Here is a 24,892-nt window from a genome sequence, read left to right as displayed (position 1 = left end):
TGTTGGCCGAGGAGAAGCAAGGACAGTGCTGTATTTGCCTGTCTGAGGCACGGTGGGCTGTCGACTGGCGAACAACTTCCGAGCAGCAAAGGTCGACACCTTTTCCTTCACTCTGATTTCCTGGATGAGCTTTTCGTCCTTAAAAACTGGGCAATCTCTAGAGGAAGCAGCGTGGTCACCCATACAGTTGATGCAGCGAGGGGATGGAGGTGGACAAGCACCCTCATGGGCATCCCTGCCACACGTAACACATTTGGCCGGATTAGAACAGGACTGGCTGGTGTGATTGAATCGCTGGCACCGATAGCAACGCGTAGGGTTTGGGACGTAAGGACGAACGGAAATTATCTCATAGCCTGCTTTGATTTTCGAAGGGAGTTGCACTTTGTCAAATGTCAAAAAGACAGTGCGGGTTGGAATGATCTTCGTGTCAACCCTTTTCATAACCCTATGAACAGCCGTTACGCCCTGGTCTGACAGGTAGTGCTGAATTTCTTCGTCAGACAGTCCATCGAGGGAGCGTGTATAAACAACTCCACGCGAGGAATTTAAGGTACGGTGCGGTTCCACCCGGACAGGGAAAGTGTGTAGTAGTGAGGTACGCAGCAATTTTTGTGCCTGGAGGGCACTGTGTGTTTCTAACAACAGGGTGCCATTCCGTAATCTGGAACAAGACTTTACAGGACCTGCAATTGCGTCGACACCTTTCTGAATAATGAAAGGGTTGACTGTGGAGAAGTCGTGACCTTCGTCAGACCGAGAAACAACAAGGAACTGTGGCAACGATGGAAGAACTGACTGTGGTTGAGACTCAGTGAACTTACGTTTGTGAGCAGACATAGTGGAAGATGAGGAAACCATTGCGGAAGAATCCCCCATGATTACCGGCGTCTCCGATGGCGCGCTCCTCCCTTGTGGGGGCCCTCTCTGAGGGCACTCCCGCCTTAGGTGATTGTTCACACCTCAGGTCACACCTCCCGACAAACGGACGGAGGGACCAATCGGCACTTTCGGAAGGTATCAGCTCGGGTAATCACCCCTCCCTGGGCCTGGCCGTTACCAGGGGGTACGTACGTGTCCTACCTGTCTACCCGGGGCGGGGAATTACGCGTTACCCCGTCACCGGCTACGCATGGAAGTGCGTGGGTCGGCCTTCAGACACGCACAGGGAGGAAGAAAGAGAAAGGGAAAGGAAAGAAGAGGTCTCAAACGCCGCAGCGGAGAAAAAGGTAGAGAGAAGAGGTAAGGAAAAGAGAAGGACAAAGGAAGGATGAAGACTTACAAGTAAGGAAGGCGAAGAATGTGGTACATTTACAAGCTTCCGTCTCCGGACGTAGGCACAAACCATTCCCCCGAGGGGGAGAAAAGGAAGGAAAGAGCCAGAGGTGAGGGGGGGGGGGGGCGAAGATGGGGGATGGGGAAGGATGCGGAAAGGGAAGGTATGCAGCCCGGAAAGGAAGGAGGGCCACATTAGCTCGGGGTCCCGTGCTCGCTACGCACGTGTCCACAAAAGAGTTGTGGACCCCCTGGGGGGAGCTTATGGCATGTGTGATGCGTTTATCCCAGGTGTGAAGGTACGTGAGTGTGGTAAACTGGCAAGCTGTTAATTACCTACGTGTTGTGATACCGTTGTTGCTGATGATCCTTTGATTGCTATTCACAGTCTGTGGGATTTACTGTCTTGGGGAATACCAAACTATGTATTTGCAGGTGTCCTAACTATCCTGGTGAGGTGGGAGAAGTCCCATGTGGCAAAATGTTTTAAAAGCACTCCCTAACATAATTAGCTGTTTTTGTGGATTCGGAATACAGATGTAGATGCAGAACTGTGCCTGATCAACAATTCACAGAAAAAAGATACCAGCAGTGGTAATTATTCCTTAAAATTTTATTATTTAAGCAACTAGTTTAAACATTTCATTAATGTCATCTTCAGGCTGTTATTTGAAAAATGAATGCAGACATCCAAACACTGGCGCACAGAGAATATGTACCATATACAATGAACTTGATATCATCCACTTCTATTAATTTAATATGTTCAATCCAAACACAGAACTATGTGCAGAGAGATATGTAGTGGCATTTATAAAACAGGAACTTACGTGTGTGAGGTTTCTTGTGTGGCCTTTTTATCTCGAGCAGCAGCACACACACATTGGAGCACCAGCTTTGATCTTGTTTTATCTAATTTCAAATGTGCATCCTTATTTTGAGGACACTGAGCTTCTGAAATATAGTTCACTTCTACCATGGCAGAATTCACATGCTGGAGCACAGCATACTGATAACTGCCCTAAAGGTAAGGTCCGGTGAGGGTCACAGGTTGGAGAAGTGTGGCTGGTTCGAGGTTTCACTACTTTGTTAGATTCATAATAAAAAGTAACCTGGCCGAGAGAGTATCACAAATGTTAAACTGACACTTTCCACACAATAATGTTCACCCCAATATCATCCACAGTGGGTCGTTGGCTCACTGGTGAACTGGCAGACTATGGATACAAAGGTTTCGGGAAGGATAGCCAGTCAGTCCTGGAATATTTGTGTGTCACTTATCACTACTTTCACCTCTAGCAACTCCTGCCTATATGAAAAATGGTGAGATGCACTATGGTTCAGAGTCTAGGTTAAACAATAAGTCCCACTATAACAGGCTGTGTAGGTCAGAGGAATGTAACCTCTGACAGGATCGTGTCTAGCAGAGTACTGTGGTGTTCGGATCGATCTTTGGGTTAATGACAGCTCTATATCTTTTCAGCATGGAACTGATTTTTAAGCAGTGTCAAATTGTTATAAGCAACTGAATTTTTGCTTATAACCTCCTTAGACATCCTTATGAAGATTATGATTGTCGTTGAAAGTATGCCTTTTTATTCTGATTTGAGACGGCAAGACTATTAAGAATGTCTTATACAAGAATGCTGCATGAAAACTACGTTTGCATATGTCACCTAACATTCTACCGCTGTTTTCTCTTTTTGGCAACAATGCATGCATTTGAGATGCGTATTGTTGTACTATTTTCTGAAGCAATATACCACACAATTTTTAAAATCTTTGCTTAATTATAATGTTAAAGGTGTTGAAATTTGTATTAAGGTTAGCCACAAAATGCAATTAATTATTATGGTTCCAAATCCAGTTTTTGTGTGTTGCACATATGTTTCTCTAGGCAGAACAGTCAATACAACGTTTCACTCTTTCTCAGAAGCCTGTCTGTGCATAAAATGCTATTCTTGAGGAGGAGGAAGATGCAATGGATATATGAAGCTAATGTAGAATCAGATGAATATTCTGGTGAAGAAGACGGGGATGAAAAAATAGAAAATCTTGGACCAAGGCAACTTCATGCTGGTCCAGAAGTGGTACCGACCTACAAAAACAGGTTAGGTGATGAACCTGAGACAGATTGCTCTAGGTGGTGAACCTGAGACTGACTGCTCTCATGATGATAAACCACAAAATGTCATTTCAGATGAAATAGAAAAGCTACAGGTCTCAAAAACTTAATAAGAGATTGGAGGATCTGCAAAGTGATAACGCTTTATTTCCTAATAATGATCACAGTAAATACAGAAGCTTGTCTCCAGTGCTTTGCTTGGAACTGTTTTGGAACGATGAAATAATTAAATTTCTCAGTACCGAATCTACAAAATACGCTTTGTTCAAGAGCTGCCCTGTTACCAAAATAACACAATAGGAGATAAAATGTTTTCTAGGAATTCTAATTCTCTTGGGCTATAGCCATCTACGTAGCAGGAGATGTTACTGGGATTCAGGGTTGGTCATGAGAAATGAAATGGTGCACAAGATGATGAGAAGAGACAGATTTGAAACAATGATGAGATTCATTCACTCATGTCCTAACACAAAAATTAATGCAAATAATAAAATGTGAAAACTTTGTCCATTAACAGATATGTTAAGAAAAGTTACAGCCTGAGCAAGATTTGTATTACAATGAGAGCATGATACAGTATTTTGGCAGGTATGGATGCAAACAATTTCTCAAAGTTCCAGGAATTCAGCCAGGTGACACAGAAATTCCCAGAAGTTATTTGAAAGTTGTATACACCAGGAGAAACTCAGGTCTCACAATTTCTCAAAGGTAAACCCATTAGATTTGGGTACAAAGCACAGTGCCTAAACACAAACATAGGTTATCTATCGGATTTTTAAATACACCAATGAACTGATCCACAATGGAACGAAATGTCTGAGAAGGCATTTGGAAAATGTGTTGTACCTCTGGTTCAAATGATTGATTTACATGCTGATAAAAGTAAAAAATCTGCCCTACAGGTTTTTTTTTTTGACAATCTGTTTACATAGCCAACATTGTTGGTTCACCTAAAACAACGAGATTATGGTGCAACTGGCACTATTAGAATTTTCTGCCTAAAGAATGTCAACTTATACCCTCTAAGACAATGTCCAAAAGGAATAAGACATGAGATTATGATTACAAGAGCTGCACGGAAAGTGGAATGATGATTACCAGATGGCTAGATATTTCTGCTGTAACAATCGTTTCAACTAGCTATGCGATCAATCCAGTGAGCTCTGAGCTGATATTCCAGACAAGAGAAGAAAAAAGTAATTGTACTCCAAGCATATGTTATTGGAGAATACAACAAAAATATGGGGAGAACTGACCAAATGCACAAAAATATAGCATTATATAGAGTGAGCATCAGAGGAAAGAAATAGTGGTAGCCAATTTTTATGTGGCTACTGGATACGTCTGTACATAATGTGTGGCTTCTCTACAAAAAGGCAGCTATGAATATGCCACAACTGTAATTTCAGTGTTATAATGTGAAATGTTACCTGACTTCCAATGCAGCAATCCCTACAGGCCCTGATCACCCTGCAGGTAACCCATATCAAGGCAGAGTGCTGTTTGACATCAGAAATAATTAAAGAGGTCATTTGGTAGATATGATGCCACAGAAAAAAAAGGACAACACTGCACTACAGAAAACTACAAAGGAACTCCAAGAACAATGAGCTGCAAATGTGATGATGGTTTGTGCATAGTGTGTGTTGCACCATACCACAGAAAATGAATGCTGTTGCCTTCATATAATGTAAATGACAGACACTGCTTTATTTTATTTACTGTCGTCTATTTCACTTAACATGTATGATCTACCTAGCATGACATATGTTACACTCTCTTTTGCTTAAATTATTAATTACTTTTTTGTTTAGCTTCTTGTAGTAGTTTCATTAATTACAATGAACAACTAAATGTCTGATTTATAAAATTCAGAAGTGAAAATTAATTCAGGGAGAAGTGGGTTAATCTTAATAAGAAGTACTGAGATACCAAATCTTAATAATACTCACTAATATCTCCCTCCCACTTGTGTCAAATAGAAACATCAGACTCTTTGAGAGAGGGGGAAAAAGAGACTGTGTGTCAGATTAGCAAGTGACAGTCATTCTTTATAATAAATCGAATAACTTACCTGGTAGTTATGTCGACAGCCTTTGACGCTGCTGAAGTAGCGTTTGATTTCTTCGCCTTTTCTCGTTTTGCTTTGTCTTTTACGACAGGCCTCAGTTCCAAGGGAAGGTGAGAAGTGGGAAAAGTAAGTGGCTGCTGCTTCGACTTGCTTGACACAGCCGCTTGGTAACGATCCGAGTAGCGCTCGATGTCAGAGCGAACTGTCTGTGCCACAAGGTATGCAGGAGAGTCGTGCAAGCATTCGATGAAATCTCTCCGCAATTCCACACAGTACTCATCTTCTGGAGTGCATCTGACAAAAAATTGTCTCATTTAACAAAATTGTATTATATGCCAGAAAAATCTGTCAATATGTGTATATGTTAGCACTGGCACTGATGCAGCAGTTAAACTACAAAAGAATGCTGAGGTTCTCACTGAAAAACTAAGCTATATGCTCCTACTGAAAAATTGAAAGTAAATAAATTACAGTTCAGTTGCTTCAAACAATAAAAAATCCATCACTAAATAATAACAATATGAAAAGAAGAGGTATTTACCAGGAGACAGTCATACTGAAAGAAGACTGTTAGATGTTATAAGTTGGCGAACAAGAATCCACCTCCAGATATAAGAAAAAAAAAAAAACACCACAAACAAAAAGATGACAGAGGCCATGTGCTTGCAAATTGTGCATGAAAGAATGTGAATTTTTCTACACAGTCTGCTTTCAGTGTGCCTGCCTGCAGCTCAACTATGTGGTGAGTAGCAGTTTATTCTGTATCATATTACAGTTCAAGTGTTTGATCCACTTTCTATTGCACTACGGAAGACCAAGGCCATTACTAAAATAACTTGACAGAAATATGGTTAAAAATTATGCTTGCAATTTATGAGCTAAAATTCTTAACTAAAATCTGATACATACTACATTCCCATTCACACATCCACACAGAAGGATACTGTATGTAAAACTGTAAAATTCTCTCAAAGGACATGTTACAAAATTCTTTGTTAAAATACAAGGAAATTATAATACAGCAGCTAAAATAATGTGTGATCACACACTGGTAAATCCTCTCATTGAAGGAAGAAGCCATTCATCACAGTATGATTTAATCAGAAGCCAGTTAACATGCCCCTGTTGCCAGAAGACCTCCAGAGCCATACCACTGGCTTCCCCAACTGCAGCTTATTGTGCCTGAAGCCTATACAGATTGACCAACTACTGTAATAATTATCTCAATTTATACATTAACATGTTTTCCCGTACTGTTTGAGTATAATTCGTTGTGGCCTATGTGGCAAGTAAGCTAGCCGCTTTGGCAGGGGGCGTGTGTTCCCACAAAATGCGAACTGCTTACAATCTGCCCTCTGGGTACCCATAGTGTGTAGCCAATAGGATTGCAGGAGACAAATCATGTTCACTGTTGGCCGCCGTGAAAGTGTTGTCTCTGAGATACAAGCTCTCAATGGCATCGGTTACTACCTGCTTACGAGGCGTTTCATTCCTAATTCCATCACAGACTTCAGTTTTTGTGACATGCTCCCTCTGTCCTGCCAGGACACTGGCCTGCACACACCTAACAGTACTCTTTATAATGAATAAATTTCCTTCTTGCTCATAAAAATCTACATCTTATGATTTAACAACCTCTTAAGGTGTCCAAACTTTAAATGTCACAACTAGGCTCTCTCTGCACTTGCACATATCTCTTCTAGTGCCAAATGACAGACCATCCCGTACCTCAGTAGCAATGTGGCATTACACATCATGGCATAGTATTTTGCACACCAGATCCTTGTGTTATCTTCAGGAAATAACACTAAGCACCCAACAGAGTGCCGTTCCTTGAACATCAGTATAAATAACAACATAGTTGCAGTCATACCATACAATTTTGTAACACACTGGCTTTGAAACACGACCCAGTGTACCCTGAAGAAATAGTTCTTGGCCTTGTCAACCACAATTTTGTCTTCCATCTGAAGTTAGAAACATGGTCTGGCTCAAGGGCCATTAGGTCTCAAATGGTTACCGTATTTACTCGAATCTAAGCCGCACTTTTTTTCCGGTTTTTGTAATCCAAAAAACCGCCTGCGGCTTAGAATCGAGTGCAAAGCAAGCGGAAGTTCTTAAAAATGTCGGTGGGTGCCGCCACAACTTAGTTCTGCCGCCGAATATATGTAGCGCTACACAGGCATGCTTTGTAGGCACAAAGATAAATACTGGCGCCAAAACCTCTGCGTCAGTAAATAAATTTTTTTAAAAAAAGGTGGAAGACAAGCTTTTTTTCTCCGCGCCGAGTTTCGACCACTGCATTTTCATACATTATCCAACAAAGTAAATACAAATTCCATATTGTTCATCTTCGAATGTAGCAGCATTTCAATGTACTACGAAAACCCGACTGGCAAGAATGTTTAGGATGTTTGTCAATGTGGCCAACTCTACGTTCTGAATTTTTTCCTATCTGTGAGAAGAGATGGTTGCTAATAGGAACTTTTATAAATTGTGAATCACATGCAGTATTCTCGTCACCATAAGAATAATACGAACATAAACATTTTGCCATGTACTGTTTCGTGTTTGCTGCTATCTCATTTAAATCCTGTCTGCGTAATAAACCACAAAACTAGAGTGAGACAACAGCAAACGCGGAAGAATATACATATCATGTCATGTTTATATTCGTATTATTCTTATGCTAAACAGTGATACAGTCAGAAATGAAGCGAGGCAATTGACTAGATTTTTAAATCTAAGATGACTAATTTCTGTGCAGAATGTAATGTACTAAAGAGGCGCCTGCAAAGATTTACAAACGGAGAAAAATTTTCGCTAAAATCTCGTTCAGAACATCTTATATCAGACGCAGTCTATTCTTTGGTTCTTGTTGATAATTATCAAAGAAAGCAGCAGTGTAAGTAACAACAAGTAGCAGTCTCTTGCCATTGTTTCACTAATGAGACGATTCCTCTCTCTCTCTCTCTCTCTCTCTCTCTCTCTCTCTCTCTCTCTTTTTAATTGTAAGCGGCGGTAGCACGCACAAAGCAAGCCATGCCGCGATCGGCGACAGGCCGTAAACACGCAGTATCAGAGTACGACAAACAAAGCATGACACAGTACCGTAATGCATATTCAGCGTAGAGTGACGTAAACACCTATAACAAAGAAAACTGCGCTTATCAGATCAAAGAAAAATAAGCAATCAATTCAAAACAGAAGAAGCACGTGAAAAAGGAAGGGTACCCATATAAATACGGACGGAGCGCCTGGGACGGAGCGCCTGACACATAGCAATGGCTACCTGGTAAAGCTTAACTGCTAAGCTTACGACTCGAACCAAACTACTGTAGCTGTATCGTGATTCACTCGACCTAAATTGTCTCATATTACAGTGGACCAACTTTGTTTCGATTTGGAGATGCGGCCTAAAACTTTTCTCTCCCCTTGAATTTCGAGTCTCAAATTTCAGGTGCGGCTTAGATTTGGGAAATTTTTTTTCCCCTTGATTTTGAATCTCATTTTTCAGGTGCGGCTTAGACTCGAGTGAATACGGTAGTTCACAAATACTCCTTCCAATGCTGACCAATTGACTGTAAACAACGGCACTGACTGTCGTGTCGAATGTAAGCTGTATGCATAACACAACATAAGGAGCTGCTGCCAGGTACGCGACAGGCCTTCAACTTAAACACAAAGACTAGGAATATGTAGACAGAAGAACATGCCTAATTCCCTCACAGTGAACAGTATTTGCAATATTAAGCTCCAAGCGATAGCTGAGCCATAAGCCACATAGTGACACAAACACCCTACAGGTGCGACAACCAAGTAAGTTGATAGTTTGAAACATTTCATTTGCTAGTATGGGCATATTAAAAAGGTGAATAGTACAATTATTATTTAAAAAAATTGTTTTCTCCAGTATTTTATGTGAACATTAAACTCTAGAAAAATTTACAGCTCCAGCCAGTTCCATAAAGTATACTCTGTGTCACTTCTTTTTCTCAAGCATTCAAGAATTATTTAAGCCAAGAGTCTTACTGATAACATATCAGTGCTCACAAAACATTGTTACTTTACACAGAATAGTGTTCTAGTGGCCAAAACCAGCTGTAATAAAAAATATATGTTACTCATTCAAATTAGCCTAATCTCATTTTTCAGATGAAAATTTAAAACCCATAAAATCTCTCCACTCCATTCATCTTTACTGTCAGTCACAACTGACTAGCAATCACTGGGAGGATGACCTGAATACGACCAAGTCATCTAAAAAGAATGGACCTTACCACAAGGTGGAACTGAGTGTGTAAGAACATTGATATCAATTACAAATAGTCATGTTTAAAACACTTCCACGAGTGGCCTCATTCTCTCAGTCTCATTTCTGCTGATTATGTCTGGTCAAGCAAGATAGCTTGAAGGTGGGTAGATGCTGCACCGACTGTCGACAAACTAGGTCTATTTATTATCAAACAAGCCTTGGTAGCTGCACAGTTTTGCTGGATCACCGCCTGAAAGTGCTGAAGTTGGACTTATCCTTAAAATGAATAGCCAGAAGGTTCCTTTTAACGTTCAAAATTGGTAGTCCACCAATGATTAATCAGGTCTTTAAGATCAGAAAGGTAGTGACCAGGCCTCTTACTGTCTCTAATGTTTACACACAGGTAGGTAGTATGGACCCCGTGTGGGGTTGCTGGTCCCCCATCGGGCGCCTCCCCGGGTGGCGGATTGGGGAATGCTCTCCAGATATGGGGGGTACCGGGGAAATAAAATACCCGGGGTGGACCAAAACTAGCACGGGTACGGAAGACTCGTTAAGCCATGGTGAAGGCAAATCCCTAGGGGTAGAGTACCCCAAAATCAAGACTCCTGGTCCTCCAGGTTGGGGATTGTGCAGAGGGCTACCAACCCACTCACGTAAAACAATGGCCGGTCAGGACACTCAAGGTATGCCTCGGAAACAGGACAGAATTTACTGGGACAGAAATTGGCAAAGTTACAAGGATTTCTCTTTTGGTTCGTGGAATGTCAGAAGTCTATACCGCCCAGGAAGCGCACAAATACTAATAAACGAACTAGGAAAATACAAGGTACAACTGGTAGCGCTCCAAGAAATAAGATGGCAGGGAACGGGATCAATGAAAATAGGAGACGGGACAATAATGTATGGAGACTGTGGTCAGCGCCATGAATTTGGAACGGGCTTTTACATTCATAAAACAGCAATTGACACAATAAAGGAATTCAAATCAATTAATAACCGAATATCACACATTACAATCCAGGCTCAGTGGTTTGATATTACATTTATAAATGTTCATGCACCCACAGAAGATAAGGAAGATGACGTGAAAGAAGAATTTTATAGTCAACTGGAACAGACACATAATTCAATAAGTAGACATAACGTAACAATAGTGTTAGGAGACTTTAATGCCAAAGTAGGAAAAGAAGAAATCTACAAACCAACCATTGGGAATTACAGCTTACATGATGAAAGTTCAGAGAATGGTGTGCGACTCATAAACTTTGCAATGGCAAATGGTCTCACATTAAGCAGCACAAAATTCCAACACAAACGCATTCATTTAGGGTCATGGATATCACCAGATGGAAAAGTAGTGAACCAGATTGACCATGTCGCCATCCAAAGACGATTTCAAAACAGTATTAAAGACGTTAGAACTTTTAGGGGAGCAGATTGTGAGACAGATCATATGTTAATCATAGCCCAAATGAAAATAAAGCTAAAAAAGAAACAAAGTACAAATAGGGTTGAAATTAAAAGGTACGATGTAGAAAATCTGGCAGAAGAAAAAATAAAAGAAAACTTTAGGAAAGAAATGGAAATTAACCTATCGGAATCTAGACTGACACATAGTGACCAGCAAGACGTGGAAAGTAGATGGAGACACCTCAGAAACAGTATTCAAGATGTAGCTTCCAAAACTATAGGTAAAAGAAAACGAACTAACAAAATCTGGTTTAATATAAAGTGCCAAGAAAGAGTACTGGAGAGGCAAAATGCGAGGAAGGCATGGTTACAAGACATGGACAATATTACACTAAAGGAGAGATACTATAAAATCCGCAAGGAAACACAACGAACTCTAAGACAAGAGAAGAGAAAACACTACAACAACATGGTAAGAGAAGCGGAGGATGATTTCAAGCATCACAGAGCAAGGCAGATGTACCAGAATATAAAAAAGTCCTTGGGAAAATTCACTAAAAGGGAACAGTTTATAAAGGACCATAATGGGAAAATACTTACAAACAAGAATGACATTCAAGAAACATGGAAGACATACTTTACACAGCTGCTCAACTGCAATGATCCACAATATTACTTTACATTTGAAGAACCAGATACAGTTGATATACAAGTCACCACACCATCAGTAAATGAAATAAGACAAACAATAAAGAAATTAAAGAACAACAAGGCCTGTGGGGAAGACCAGGTATATGCTGAGCTTTTAAAAAATGGAGGACCACAATTGGAAATAGAACTACATTCCTTAATTGAAACAATTTGGGAGACAGAAAACATACCGGCCGATTGGAAAACTGCAATTATATGCCCCATCTTTAAGAAGAATGATCCCCTTGTCTGTGATAACTACAGAGGAATTGCCCTACTCGATGTCACGTATAAAATTTTGTCGATGTGTATACTACACAGACTGATTCCCATAACCGAAGAACTGATTGGGGACTACCAATGTGGTTTCCGCACTAACAGATCCACTTTGGATCACTTATTCACATTGAGACAAATAAATGAGAAGGCATGGGAATTTAATGTAGATATCCATATTCTATTTATAGACTTCAAGAAGGCCTATGATAGCATACACCGACAGACAATCTTAAACACCATGAAAGAATTTGAAATACCATTAAAATTAATCAAATTAGTTAAAATGTGTTTGGAAGAAACCATATGCAAAGTTAAGACACCTGCAGGAGAGACTGAAAATTTTAAGGTGTACACTGGACTGAGACAAGGGGATGCCATCTCACCTATTCTATTTAATATTATCTTAGAGAAGATTGATAGAGAATTCACCAAAACTAATCCACAAGGGATCCAACTGCAGGGACAGAACATTACTAGACTTACTTATGCAGATGATGTAGCCTTAATAAGCACTTCAAAAGCTGAATTAATCAGGATGATGCAAAATTATTACAAAATAGCTGAGAAAGCTGGACTTCATGTGAATGAAGAAAAGACAGAATATCTAGTCATAAGTAAAAAACTCCAAAAGAATACACCACTGACCGTAAATGGTCTCACTTTCAAGGGAGTTGACCACTTCAAGTACTTAGGGAGTCTTTTTAGCAGAGACAATAGAGCAGAAATAGAAATAGACGCCCGTCTAGCAGCAGCTAATAGAACTTTTTACAGCTGTATCAAAATTTTAAGGATGAGATCACTTAGTACTGAATTCAAAATCCGTTTTTATCAGTCAACTATTCTACCAGTAGCATTATATGGATGTGAAGCTATTACATTCAGGAAAAAAGATGAAGAAAAACTGTTGATATTTGAAAGAAAAATACTAAGAAAAATATTTGGACCAATCTTCGATGAAACTGTCATGGAGTGGAGGATAAGGAAAAATGAAGAACTACGGGAGCTGTACAAACATAGTACCATTGTGGATATGTTAAAGAAAAGAAGACTGAACTGGGCTGGTCATGTAGCAAGGATGCCGGAGAACAGACTACCCAAAATAGCATCCACTAAGAAATTAGAAGGAAAGAGAAGAAGAGGAAGACCTCGAATTAGGTGGATGGAGAATATCCGGGAAGATGCAGCTAGGATGGGCATCAACTCCGATTGGACAACAATTTCCCTGGATAGAAATAATTGGAAGAGGCTCGTAGAGCAGGTGTATGGTCGATAAGGCCTTAGCCACGTGTAAAGTAAAGTAAGTAAGTAAGGTAGTATGGACATATATAGAGCATAATAGTTCTTTTTTTACCGAATAATAAAAGAACAAGCAGTACGGACCAATAGTTGCTTCACTCACAATTAAGTAAAGAAGTCATAGCTGTTGTTAGTGACATTGTCTGAATGATCCAACACGTATTTTGACAGTCTACTGCTCGTCACTATAAAAAAAGTTCTGTCATCCCAGTTTGCACGAACAGAGAAGCAACTCAAAAGGTTCCCAAGTCTGGGCTGAACAACAGACTAGCTATACCAGACAAAGGCTATGACCAAAATGAACAAAATAACTGAAAATGTCACAAGCTTGGGCCTTATGAAGACTCACTCCAGGGTATTACTGAACTTTATTAATTTATAATAGTTTACAAATTCCCTCCAGTCAAAAAGTTCGTTTTTTATTGGCTGCTGATTTTTTCATATTTTGTTTATATATTATTTCTCATGAGCAGTATCTGTCAGGACATACAGTACTAATTTATGCCTACACAATGAGAATTCTGCATTGGTAACCACAGGCTCTATCTTGTATGTCAAAATTTAGTTATCGAAAATTTAGTGACTTTTAATTTATGACCCTTGCCCGTCAATACGAGTGTAACTGGATTCAGAAAAACCAGGTAATCAAAAGTATATCAACAGAGCACAGAAATTTACAGTAATTTGGCTATAAATGGCACCAAAAGTTGGACCAGGTGAAATCTTTAATTAACAATATCTTTTAAGCTAATTAAGTATGTAATTAATGTAAATACCCCCACCCCCTGTGAACCATAGACTTTGCCATTGGGGGTCTTACAGATAGCCATGCTGTAGGTGCAATCACATCGGAGGGGTATCTGCTGAGAGCCCAGACAAATGTATGGTCCCTGAAGAGGAGCAGCAGCCTTATCAGTAGTTGAAGGGCTATAGCCTGGATGACTGGCTGATCTGGCCTAGTAACATCGAACAAAACTGCCTTGCTGTGATGGTAATGTGAACAGCTACAAGCAAGAGGAAACTACAGCTGTAACTTTTCCCGAGGGCTTGCAGCTCTACTGCATGGTTAGATGATGGCTTTCTTTTGGGTAAAATATCCCAGAGGTAAAATAGTCCCCCATTCAGACCTCTAGGCGGAGACTATGCAGGAGAATGTCATAATCAGGAAAAACAAAACTGGCATTCTATGTATCCGAACGCAGAATGTTAGACTGGGCAGGTAGGTTAGAAAACTTGAAAGAGAAAATTGATAGGTTGAAGTTAGATATAGTGGGAATTAAGTTCGGTGGCAGGAGGAACAAGACTTCTGGTCAGGTGAATACAAGGTTACAAATACAAAAGCAAACAGAGGTAATGCAGGAGTAGGTTTAATAATGAATAAAAAACAGGAGCATGGGTAAGCTACTACGAACAGCATAGTGAATGCATTATCATAGCCCAAGACACAAGCCCACACCCACTGCAGTACTAGAAGTTCATATGCCAACCAGCTCTGCAGATGATGAAGAGAATGAAGAAACGTATGAAGAGATAAGAGAAATTATTCTGTTGGTAAAGGAAACAATTTTATTATGATGGGGGACTGGAATCTGATAGTAGGAAAAAGAAGGAAAGGAAAAACTGTAGGTGAATATTGACTGGGTGAAATGAATGAAAGAAAAAGCCACCTGGTAGAACTTTGCATAGAGCATAATTTCATTGTCACTAACACATGGTTTCACAATCATGAAAGGAAATTATATGCATGGACAAGATCTGGAGACATCAGAAGGTTTCAGGTTGATTACATAATGATAAGATACATTTTGGAACCAGATCTTAAATAGTAAGACATTTCCAGGGGCAGATGTGGACTCTGACCACAATTAATTGGTTATGAACTCTAGATTTAAAAAAAGGTATAAAGGCATTGGGATCCAGATAAGTTGAAAAAAACCAGAGGTTTTGTGAGTTTCAGAGGGTGCATTTGGCAACAATTAACTAGAACAGGGGAAAGGAATAAAGTAGAAGATGAATGGGTAGCTTTAAGAGATGAATTAGTGAAGGCAGCAAAGAATCAAAGAGGTAAAAAAACAAGGCCTACTAGAAATCTGTGGATAACAAAGGAGGTATGGAATTTAAATGATGAAAAGATAAAATATAAAAATGAAGCAGGCAAATGGGAGTACGAATTCGCATGAATGGACACAGGCAGACAGCGTTTGTTGGTAATGAGGATCACCCTGTGGTTAAACATGCCTTGGTGCACGGCCAGCACATCTTGGCACAGTGTTACACCATCCGGGTTATCTGGATACTTCCCACTAACACCAACCTGTCAGAACTCCGGAGATGGGAACTTACCCTTCAGTATATCCTCTCTTCTCATTACCCACCAGGTCTCAACCTCCGCAAATTTCAAGTTGCCGCCACTCATACCTCACCTGTCATTCAACAACGTCTCTGCCTCTGTACTTCCGCCAAAAATAAGTACTTCCGCCTCGACTGACATCTCTGCCCAAACTCTTTGCCTTTACAAATGTCTGCTTGTGTCTGTGCGGATGGATATATCTGTGTGTGTGTGTGTGTGTGTGTGTGTGTGTGTGTGTGTGTGTGTGTGTGTGTGTGTGTGCGCGCGCGCGCGCTAGTGTATACCTGTCCTTTTTCCCCTTAAGGTAAGTCTTTCCGCTCCCGGGATTGGAATGACTCCTTACCCTCTCCCTTAAAACCCACATCCTTTCGTCTTTCTCTCTCCTTCCCTCTTTCCTGAAGAAGCAACCATCGGTTGCAAAAGCTTGAATTTTGTGTGTATGTTTGTGTTTGTTTGTGTGTCTATCAACATGCCAGTGCTTTTGTTTGGTAAGTCACATCATCTTTGTTTTTAGATACATCTAAAAAGTAAGGTTGACAGGAGTGGAAAATGGCTAAGCAGGAATGGCTAGAGGACAAATGTAAGGATATAAAACCATATATCACTACGGGAAATATAAATACTGCCTACAGGAAAATTAAAGAAGCCTTTGGAGAAAAAAGAAGCAGTCGTATGAATATCAAGAACTCAGATGGAAAACACCCACTTGCTCTGTTTGGTTAAGTAATGGACTTTGGCACAAAGACATTGAAAAGGTAATAAGTCTGTCTGAGGACGGGTGGCACTTAAGGTATCGCAAAGCCCGACAATGACGACGGATGGCGATGGCAATGGCCGTAGTCCGACAAGGGATGGGCCAGCAGTAAAAGGTAAAAGGAGTCCATCGAGTGGGGGACTGCAATGATGACAAGGCAAATAATTGTATCAGACATGTCACAGATGACTATCAACTAGCCAGATGAGGGTGATGCATCTCCAGCTATGGGGTGGGACTCGAGGTCCCTGGTGGATGGAGAACCATTGCCTCCAAAGTAGGTGTTGGGGAAGCAGCAGGAGGAGAGCCCCCAACCATCAGAGGGCAGGCATAGTCGAGCGGCCATGATGGCTCACAAAAGGATGCATAATAGAGGAAAGTACCATCAGCAGAGGGGGCGACATCATCATAGCCTATAGCATACAATGTTGCCATGTGTGCAGGGTGCAGACATTCATTTGTTCTCAGCCTCTTGATATGTCAGTCTGTACAGAGTCTTATATTTTGTATTTTTTCTCTCTGAAAGCTGGTGCAGTCTGGTGAGCAGGCAGAATTGTGCTCTTCACAGTTTATGCAAACAGAGGAGGAGCACAGGGAACATTCAAGTTCAATGGTTGTCCGCAACTCCTACAGACTGGGCTGGCGTCGCAATGCGAAGACACATGCCCAAATTTCATACATTTGAAGCACTGCGCACTGTATGGCGGAGGGTGAGCAGGGGGAGGGGGTCAGCAGAACATACAATATCACTTCACACCAGTATACAATCACCTTGACCTTTTCAGGTGACGAATTACCCTCAAAAACCAAAATGAAGGCACCAGTAGCAATCCAATTGTCCTTGGCCCCCTATGGAAACGACGGACAAGAGTACACTCCATTGCTCCAAATTGATGCGTAGCTCATTTTCAGACTTGAAGACGAGGTCATGATGGAAAATGATACCTTGAACCATGTTTAGACTAATGGGGAGTTGTGGTCACGAAAATGTTACCCAGCTTGTCACACAAGCAACCAACGCCTGTGACTGGGCTGGAAATGCTGTTTTAATCTAAATTGACCCGCTATTCATTTTGGAGATGGCTGCAACTTCCACAAACTTACCCTCTATATTCTCTACAAAGAATAAAGGCTTTGTGAGCAAAAAAGAATTCCCATCTGTCCCTGTACACAGCAGGTATTGGGGGAGTATTTCTCTGCCTGTCGCTTAGCCTGGCATTTCTCCCACAGCGTAGCCAGAGAAGGAAACATTTTGGGGTCATATCTCTATGCGCTGACCAAGTTATTTCCTTCTGAAGACCTGCTGGAGCCATGTGACCACCAGTGGGAGAAAGCTTCATCTGCTTCATATGCAGGTCATCCACCATGATGACAGTGCAGGTAGCCAAGCACATACTCACAAAAGAGTTGTAAGCCCCTTGGGGGAGGGGGACCATAGTGGGAATACTACAGTTCACATTAGCCAACTTCCATTCTATCGGCAAAAGGAACCACATAACACAGCTGTCCACCACTTCTTTTCATCCTGTTTGCAAATCTCAAGCTTACTATTCGGTCAGAAGCTACAGTTCAAATGAACAAGGTGACATCTGAGGGAGCTGTGACACGTAGCGAGGCAGTGTGTTGACCCGCTCCCATATGTGATGTCTGTCCGGTCGAGATGACACACTGACACAGGCATTGTACCCTTCTCTATCTCCCGCATCGGGCTCTGAGAGCCTAGTCCTTACAGGTGAGTCTGTAATACTGTTCTGTCTCTTTAAGTCTGGTATCAAACAGATAGCAGTACTTAAGGGCACATTCTGGTGATCACCACTAGAGTGGCTGACACGAAAGTAGAGTCCTCACGATCATGGCCACTGCAGCTTTGTTGCCATGTAGGTATCGTTAGTGGTGCGGTAGGTCAGAGCAGCTGAAAGCTGAGTTAAGGTGCTATATCGAGTGTTCACGTCTGATCTCAGTGTCTTACTGTCTTTATAAAGGTGCTCTGATGTGTGTTCAGTGGTGAACAACAATGCAGGAGCAACGACTTACTTGTAGTACTACTCCAGTGTGTGGAAAGAGTGGAAAGACATTCATAAACAATTGAAAATTATCATATCGAATGTACTCAAGTTTTTTACTGAACTTACAATGAAGAAGCAAGGAATAACTTAAATTTTGCGCAAATTCATAAACTTACTGCTAAAGCACTTGGTGCCTCCAAGTCAACTGTAGGCCATATTAGCAAATCTGTGTCATTGGCAGAATCTTCAGGTATGAACGAGTGTTCAGATTCTCCAAGAAAGGGATTCGAATGTGAACAGAAATCAACCTACTTTGACAATTTTAACAATGAGCTCACGCGTAGAACTGTACTTGGATATTACGACAGAGGACCACAGTTGGAATACTACAGTTCACATTAGCCAACTTCCGTTCTTTCGGCAAAAGGAACCACATAACACAGCTGTCCACCACTTCTTTTCATCCTGTTTGAAAATCTCAAGCTGACTATTCGGTCAGAAGCTACAGGTCAAATGAACAAGGTGACAGGAGGATATGCAACGAATTGACACATGGTGCAAGGAATGGCAATTGAATCTCAATGTAGACAAGTGTAATGTGCTGCGAATACATAGAAAGATAGATCCCTTATCATTTAGCTACAATATAGCGGGTCAGCAACTGGAAGCAGTTAATTCCATAAATTATCTGGGAGTACGCATTAGGAGTGATTTAAAATGGAATGATCATATAAAGTTGATCGTTGGTAAAGCAGATGCCAGACTGAGATTCATTGGAAGAATCCTAAGGAAATGCAATCCGAAAACAAAGGAAGTAGGTTACAGTACACTTGTTCGCCCACTGCTTGAATACTGCTCAGCAGTGTGGGATCTGTACCAGATAGGGTTGATAGAAGAGGTAGAGAAGATCCAACGGAGAGCAGCGCGCTTCGTTACAGGATCATTTAGAAATCGCGAAAGCGTTACGGAGATGATAGATAAACTCCAGTGGAAGCCTCTGCAGGAGAGACACTCAGTAGCGCGGTACGGGCTTTTGTTGAAGTTTCGAGAACATACCTTCACCAAAGGGTCAAGCAGTATATTGCTCCCTCCTATGTATATCTCGCGAAGGGACCATGAGGATAAAATCAGAGAGATTAGAACCCACACAGAAGCATACCGACAATCCTTCTTTCCACAAACAATACGAGACTGGAATAGAAGGGAGAACCGATAGAGGTACTCAAGGTACCCTCCGCCACACACCGTCAGGTGGCTTGCGGAGTATGGATGTAGATGTAAAGGATAACGTCCAATGGCTAAAAAAATACAGGCTGACCTCCGTGAAAAAATTAATTACTCAGGTTCAGAGTCCTCCATTCTTCGTCTTCTCTGCTCCCTTGGTTTCCGATTCAAGAAGTGTAATGAGGGGTGGAAATTCTTAATGGAACACAGAGACACTGCAGCAGCAAAAATGAAGTTTTTTCATACAATGCACTTCTTGCGTGCTGAAGGCACCAGGCCTGTAGTGTATTTGGATGAAACTTGGGTTTCACAGAACCACACCAATAAGCATATATAGCACGACTCCAAACGAAATGCAGTTCGAAAGTGCCTACTGGTAGAGGTGGCCAATTAATCATCGCCCACACTGGTTCATTAACCACAGGATTCATACCAGAGGCCAAACTTACTCTCTTTTTTTTTTTTTTTTGTGGTGAAAGTTCTTGCCAATCCAATTACCATTCAGAAATGGAGAAGTTTTTTAGAATTGGTTTATTCGGCTGTTGTCTGCGCTGGAAGAAGGGTCAATTACCATGATGGATAAGACAAGTTACCACTCCATTCAGATAGAAAAGCTACCACGTTCAAATTGGCGCAAGGCAGATATTATGGAGTGGTTAAAGAGAAAGAATGTTTCATTTTCAGTCAATGAAATGAAGACTGATCTCCTGTCTGAGGAAGAAATCGTAGGTGCCAAAAAGACTTACGAATTAGATCAAGTGGCAAATGAAATGGGTCACCAAGTGGTAAGTCTACCACCATATCACTGCCAGTGTAATCCCACATTGAATTGGTGTGGGCCCAAGTAAAGCAAGAAGTAGCGAAAAGAAATACTACTTTAAAACTTGATGATGTCGAGAAGCTAAGACACGAAGCTCTTGACAATGTTACTCAGCAGGACTGGGAGAGGTGTGTAAAACAAGCAGAAGCACTGCAGGGTTTAAGAGGCACCATAGTGGAATCTGTGATGATACACCTGGCTGAAACAAACGAAAGTGAATCTGAAGACACTGAGCCAGAAGATCCTTCAGTTTAGGTAAGTGCTGTCTATGTAAAAAGCTGACTTGATTTAAATGTTTGTCTATTCATCCCAGTTATAGAAGACATACTGCGAATGTTTTTCCCGTACAGTAGACGTCTGCATTAATTAACAAAAACCTGAATCAAATGTCTTTACATTTGGATATAATCTTACTGCATTCGGTTTACTTGTACATTCGAAATTTAACTCCTTTTTTTCATAGAATGATTTACTAGCTGTTTCATAGTAAGGGTAATGCTTCTGTATCAACGGTATATATAAACAGTGCACTAACATTAGAACAGTCCCAGCACCTATTCTGATTCTCCGAGAAGAGCACAGAAATCTATGATATTTGACAACTTTTACAAAAAAGCTAGAACATAGAATTGTATTACTTTCATATGACAGAGGACAGTATCCAATGGCTAGAGAAATACATTTATTATTCTGGCCAGTCACTTCAATGCACTGTCTTCTCTGCTCACTTGGTTTTTAATTCAGAAACTGTAATGATGGACGAAATTTGTAACACAAGACAGAGAATATTACAGTAGTAAGAAAGAGGTTTCTGTGTACCAAGCACGTATTGCATGCCGAGTACAATAGGCTTACAGCAATTTAGATAAAACTTGGATTTCACAAAACCTTTCAAAAAAATATTTTGCTTAAGTTCAGTGAAAATATTGGCTTCAAAATAACAATTACTTTTGCATGGCGTATATTGGCATTTTGAGTCACGGATGCAATGAGCTTTCCGAACAAAACTCTTGGCGATGGCCTACAACGACATGTGCGCTGCTGCACACAGATTATCACAGAAGTAATTTCCCTTTGTACGTGACACGATACAATAATGATGTCTGAAATGTTACCAAAAATAATTCTTAACAACTTTCTTGTGGGAAGTTTCTTTGCAGCCCTACAGAACGAAAATTCATTAGCGACTACATTTTTTTCTATGCAGTCGGCACAGTTTCACACCTCTTATAATATTATTTTTTATCTCAGAATACTTTTACATTTCTGAAATAAAAGATTCAGCATATGCATCTGTAAACTTTGAGGATGTTCATATATATTTTTCAGTCCAATTACATTAGTGATTCTGTTACTGCCGCAGGTTGAAGTAAAAAATTATTTTCCTCCAAAATTTCTTGTAAGGTTAGTTTTCATTTTTTCCTAGCAGCTAGTGAGAATTTTCTTTTGGAAAGTACTCCATCATATTCTAGACTAAAAATATGAGTTGCCAAATATTTTTAAATTTTTACAAACGTTTGAAATTATCACTAAAAAACTGGCAATGCTGTAAGATGACGAGATGACCTTGAAGCCCTATTTTCGTGCCAGTTACTGAAGTTGTAGGGGAGGCATTAACAGTTCAAAATAGTGGCCAGACGAGAGCACTCCACACGATGTCAAAATCAGCTCTGTCCCTGAAACGATCTCACCGAAAACCAACTAGCCATCTCAAAAGACCAACACTGTCAGCTGTGCCTTCCAGTCACCCCCAGTGAGTATCGTCACCTCTCCTAACTGACTTCCAGACGCCACACTTATTGTGCCCTCATTTTCACCCACAAATCTGACCTCAGTCCATGCCATAAAGAGACCGCCGCAGGCAATAGATTTTGGAGGCCCCCAGTGACTGCAGCACTGTCTGCAGCTGTCAAAGACACAGCACCATAAGGAGAACTGGTCTCTACAGCCTGGTTAAAGGAGATGAAGGATCTAATATCTCACCACTCCAGTAACAAGAAAATTGAGTAGTGTGTGGCAGCAATAGTAGTTCCAATTTCAGTAGTCATGACATCAGGGGAATGCAGTAACACCATTCGAAGCAATAAATACTCCTCTTGATGGCTGGATCAGCAGTTATCATCTTGCTATTGAGGCCTCTGTACACCAGTCCTTAAATATGGCAGTTATCTCACTTTCTGTATCTGTACATCGAGTTGGAAATATTGACGGTGTATGTTGTCTTTAGATGATTTTTGGCTTCGTTCATAGGTACTAATTTGAGCTCACATTACTTGCAATCTTAACTTTCACTTCCAACTAAATTCTGAGTCATCGACTTACTTATAATATTGCTTCCTGTAGCTGCACGATTCACAGCAACGATCTGCACAGTTTGTGTCCGACTCTGACTCGTAAGTACATACACAGGACAGTTATAATAACCAAATTTAAATCCTGATAAAGTACTGCATTTCAACTCAGTAGCCAACAGAAAGGTCAGAATAAAATTTACATGAAGTCACTTTCAAATAAACTGAAAAACCATTCTTATGCCTTTCATTAAATCAATTTAGTGACAACAGCTTTCAATTTAATAACAGCCAATCACAAAGATGTCACAGATCAGTCAGTACACTCATGTATCTAATCCAGGATGATGGTAGGAAACTGCAACAGACTTTCTAAACCACTAAAACAAAGTTTCCATACATTGGGAGTGTGGTCGGTGAGAGGAAAGTCTGAGTACAAACACTCCATCAACCTGAATATGCTCAGTCCGAAGAGTAAAAATTCGAAATTGGGCCACAAGCAGTAATCTGAAGTATAAGCAACAGACGAGCTGCCGAGGGCGAGAAATCTTGAGGCACAGGGACAATGAGAACACGCTTGGGCTCGGGCAAACAGCTCGGGTCAGAGGCAACTGCCGGCACCGTTGCGAGACATCGAAGAATCTATTTTTCAAGTTCTATCTCGTGTAGAGGTCACTGCACCATACATGTTTGAAAATGATCTGAAAAGTGCCTGTTGGATGGTGAACATAAGTATATGTACTCCCAGTTTTAAAAAGACTTGCACTGCACTTTTTGGAGTGGCACAAACGCATTCCTTTGCTACTTCGAGTAATTCCCAGCTAGATAAGTCCTTACCTGAGGGGCACAGGTCTATTCTCCAGTGGTGGGTACAGAGGTGGTGGCTGCAGCACAGGAGTTGGCATTGACTCTCCAACGCCAAAACCCAACTGCTCTACTCCCGTCAGCTGGGAACCACGGCCCCTTCCTCGTCCAACCATTATCTTCTAGTTTTAGTTCACAAACTTAGGAACAGGCTTTCTTTCAGTCTCTCTTTCTTCTTCTTCTTCGTCTTGGAAATTTTCCTATGTTTAAAGAAACCTTATGGTCATGTCATGTAATTCAGAAAAAAACCATACAATTAATTTCAAAATTAAGAACAGTCTGTCTCCACTACCAGAAGCATTTGAAACACACTTACTGGATCATATATCACTTTCACAATGAGTGAACAACTTGGGCACGTAGCTACTTCTTCCCCAGCTTTCAGCTCCTCCTGTAAAAATTTTTTTACACTAATACATCTGCTCAGAATGTGCTATTAATTTTTCAAATTTAGAACAGTAATACAATACCAATATTTCATACTGAACTCATATTAATAAGAAAGACTACAAATCCTGATTTAAGAATCATATTAGTAACAACTGATTTCCATGTGTTACTTTCTACAGTATCATCAGCAGTCGGTTTACTCGCTGTTGAAAGTTGTGACCCCACTTCTTCATTTATTTCTTAAGTAATTGGATCTTAGACTACCCACACCCATCCACACTAGTCTTCAGCCCTTCTTAATATATGTGCTGGGGGTTTCTTTGACCAACATGGAAAGATAAACTTCTTGTGGTGATAAGTTGTTCTATAATGGAAGAATTTGTTCTTTTCTCTGTTCAGATACATGTAACATCTTCAGCCAACACCACATTACAAAGGCATCAATTCAGCTGTTGTCACTAGTTTTCACGGTCCAGGTTTCATACCCATACAAGAACACAGAGAACACAAATGATTCTGCCAGGTGCATCTTTGTTGTTTTGGATATTATTTAGTTCTGTCAGATCTTCATGAGTTTAGCTAATGTGGCTCGGCCAAGGATGAGTCATCTTTTTATTTCTTTATCACACTTTCCAGTGTCAATGGTCAGAGTTTCTAAATATATTCACTACCTCCAAATTCTTCAGATACTTTAAGAAACCTGTAAGTGCTTTTACATATTTTTCCACATACAGCAACAAATGTTTCATCATGAAATGCAGTAGACAATCCACTCAAACAAATCTCATT

At 40.7% G+C, this 24,892-nt stretch overlaps 1 protein-coding gene across 1 annotated transcript in view; it reads right to left on the bottom strand.

Annotated features, from left to right (window-relative positions):
• Positions 1 to 24,104, bottom strand: part of LOC126199054 (DNA-directed RNA polymerase III subunit RPC7-like) — a 46,265-nt gene extending 22,161 nt beyond the window's left edge. Inside the window, exons 1-3 of the mRNA XM_049935764.1 lie at positions 24,030 to 24,104; positions 23,687 to 23,913; positions 5,475 to 5,765 (exon numbers count right to left, since the gene is read on the bottom strand). Of these exons, the coding sequence (XP_049791721.1) occupies positions 5,475 to 5,765; positions 23,687 to 23,829 (434 nt within the window). The 5' untranslated portion in view covers positions 23,830 to 23,913; positions 24,030 to 24,104. The remainder of the gene's footprint in view (positions 1 to 5,474; positions 5,766 to 23,686; positions 23,914 to 24,029) is intronic.
• Between the last annotated feature and the right edge of the window lie 788 nt (positions 24,105 to 24,892).

This window comes from Schistocerca nitens, chromosome 8 (genome assembly GCF_023898315.1).
Source record: "Schistocerca nitens isolate TAMUIC-IGC-003100 chromosome 8, iqSchNite1.1, whole genome shotgun sequence".
NCBI classification, from domain to species: Eukaryota; Metazoa; Arthropoda; class Insecta; order Orthoptera; family Acrididae; genus Schistocerca; species Schistocerca nitens.
This window is presented reverse-complemented; position numbering and strand designations above follow the sequence as displayed.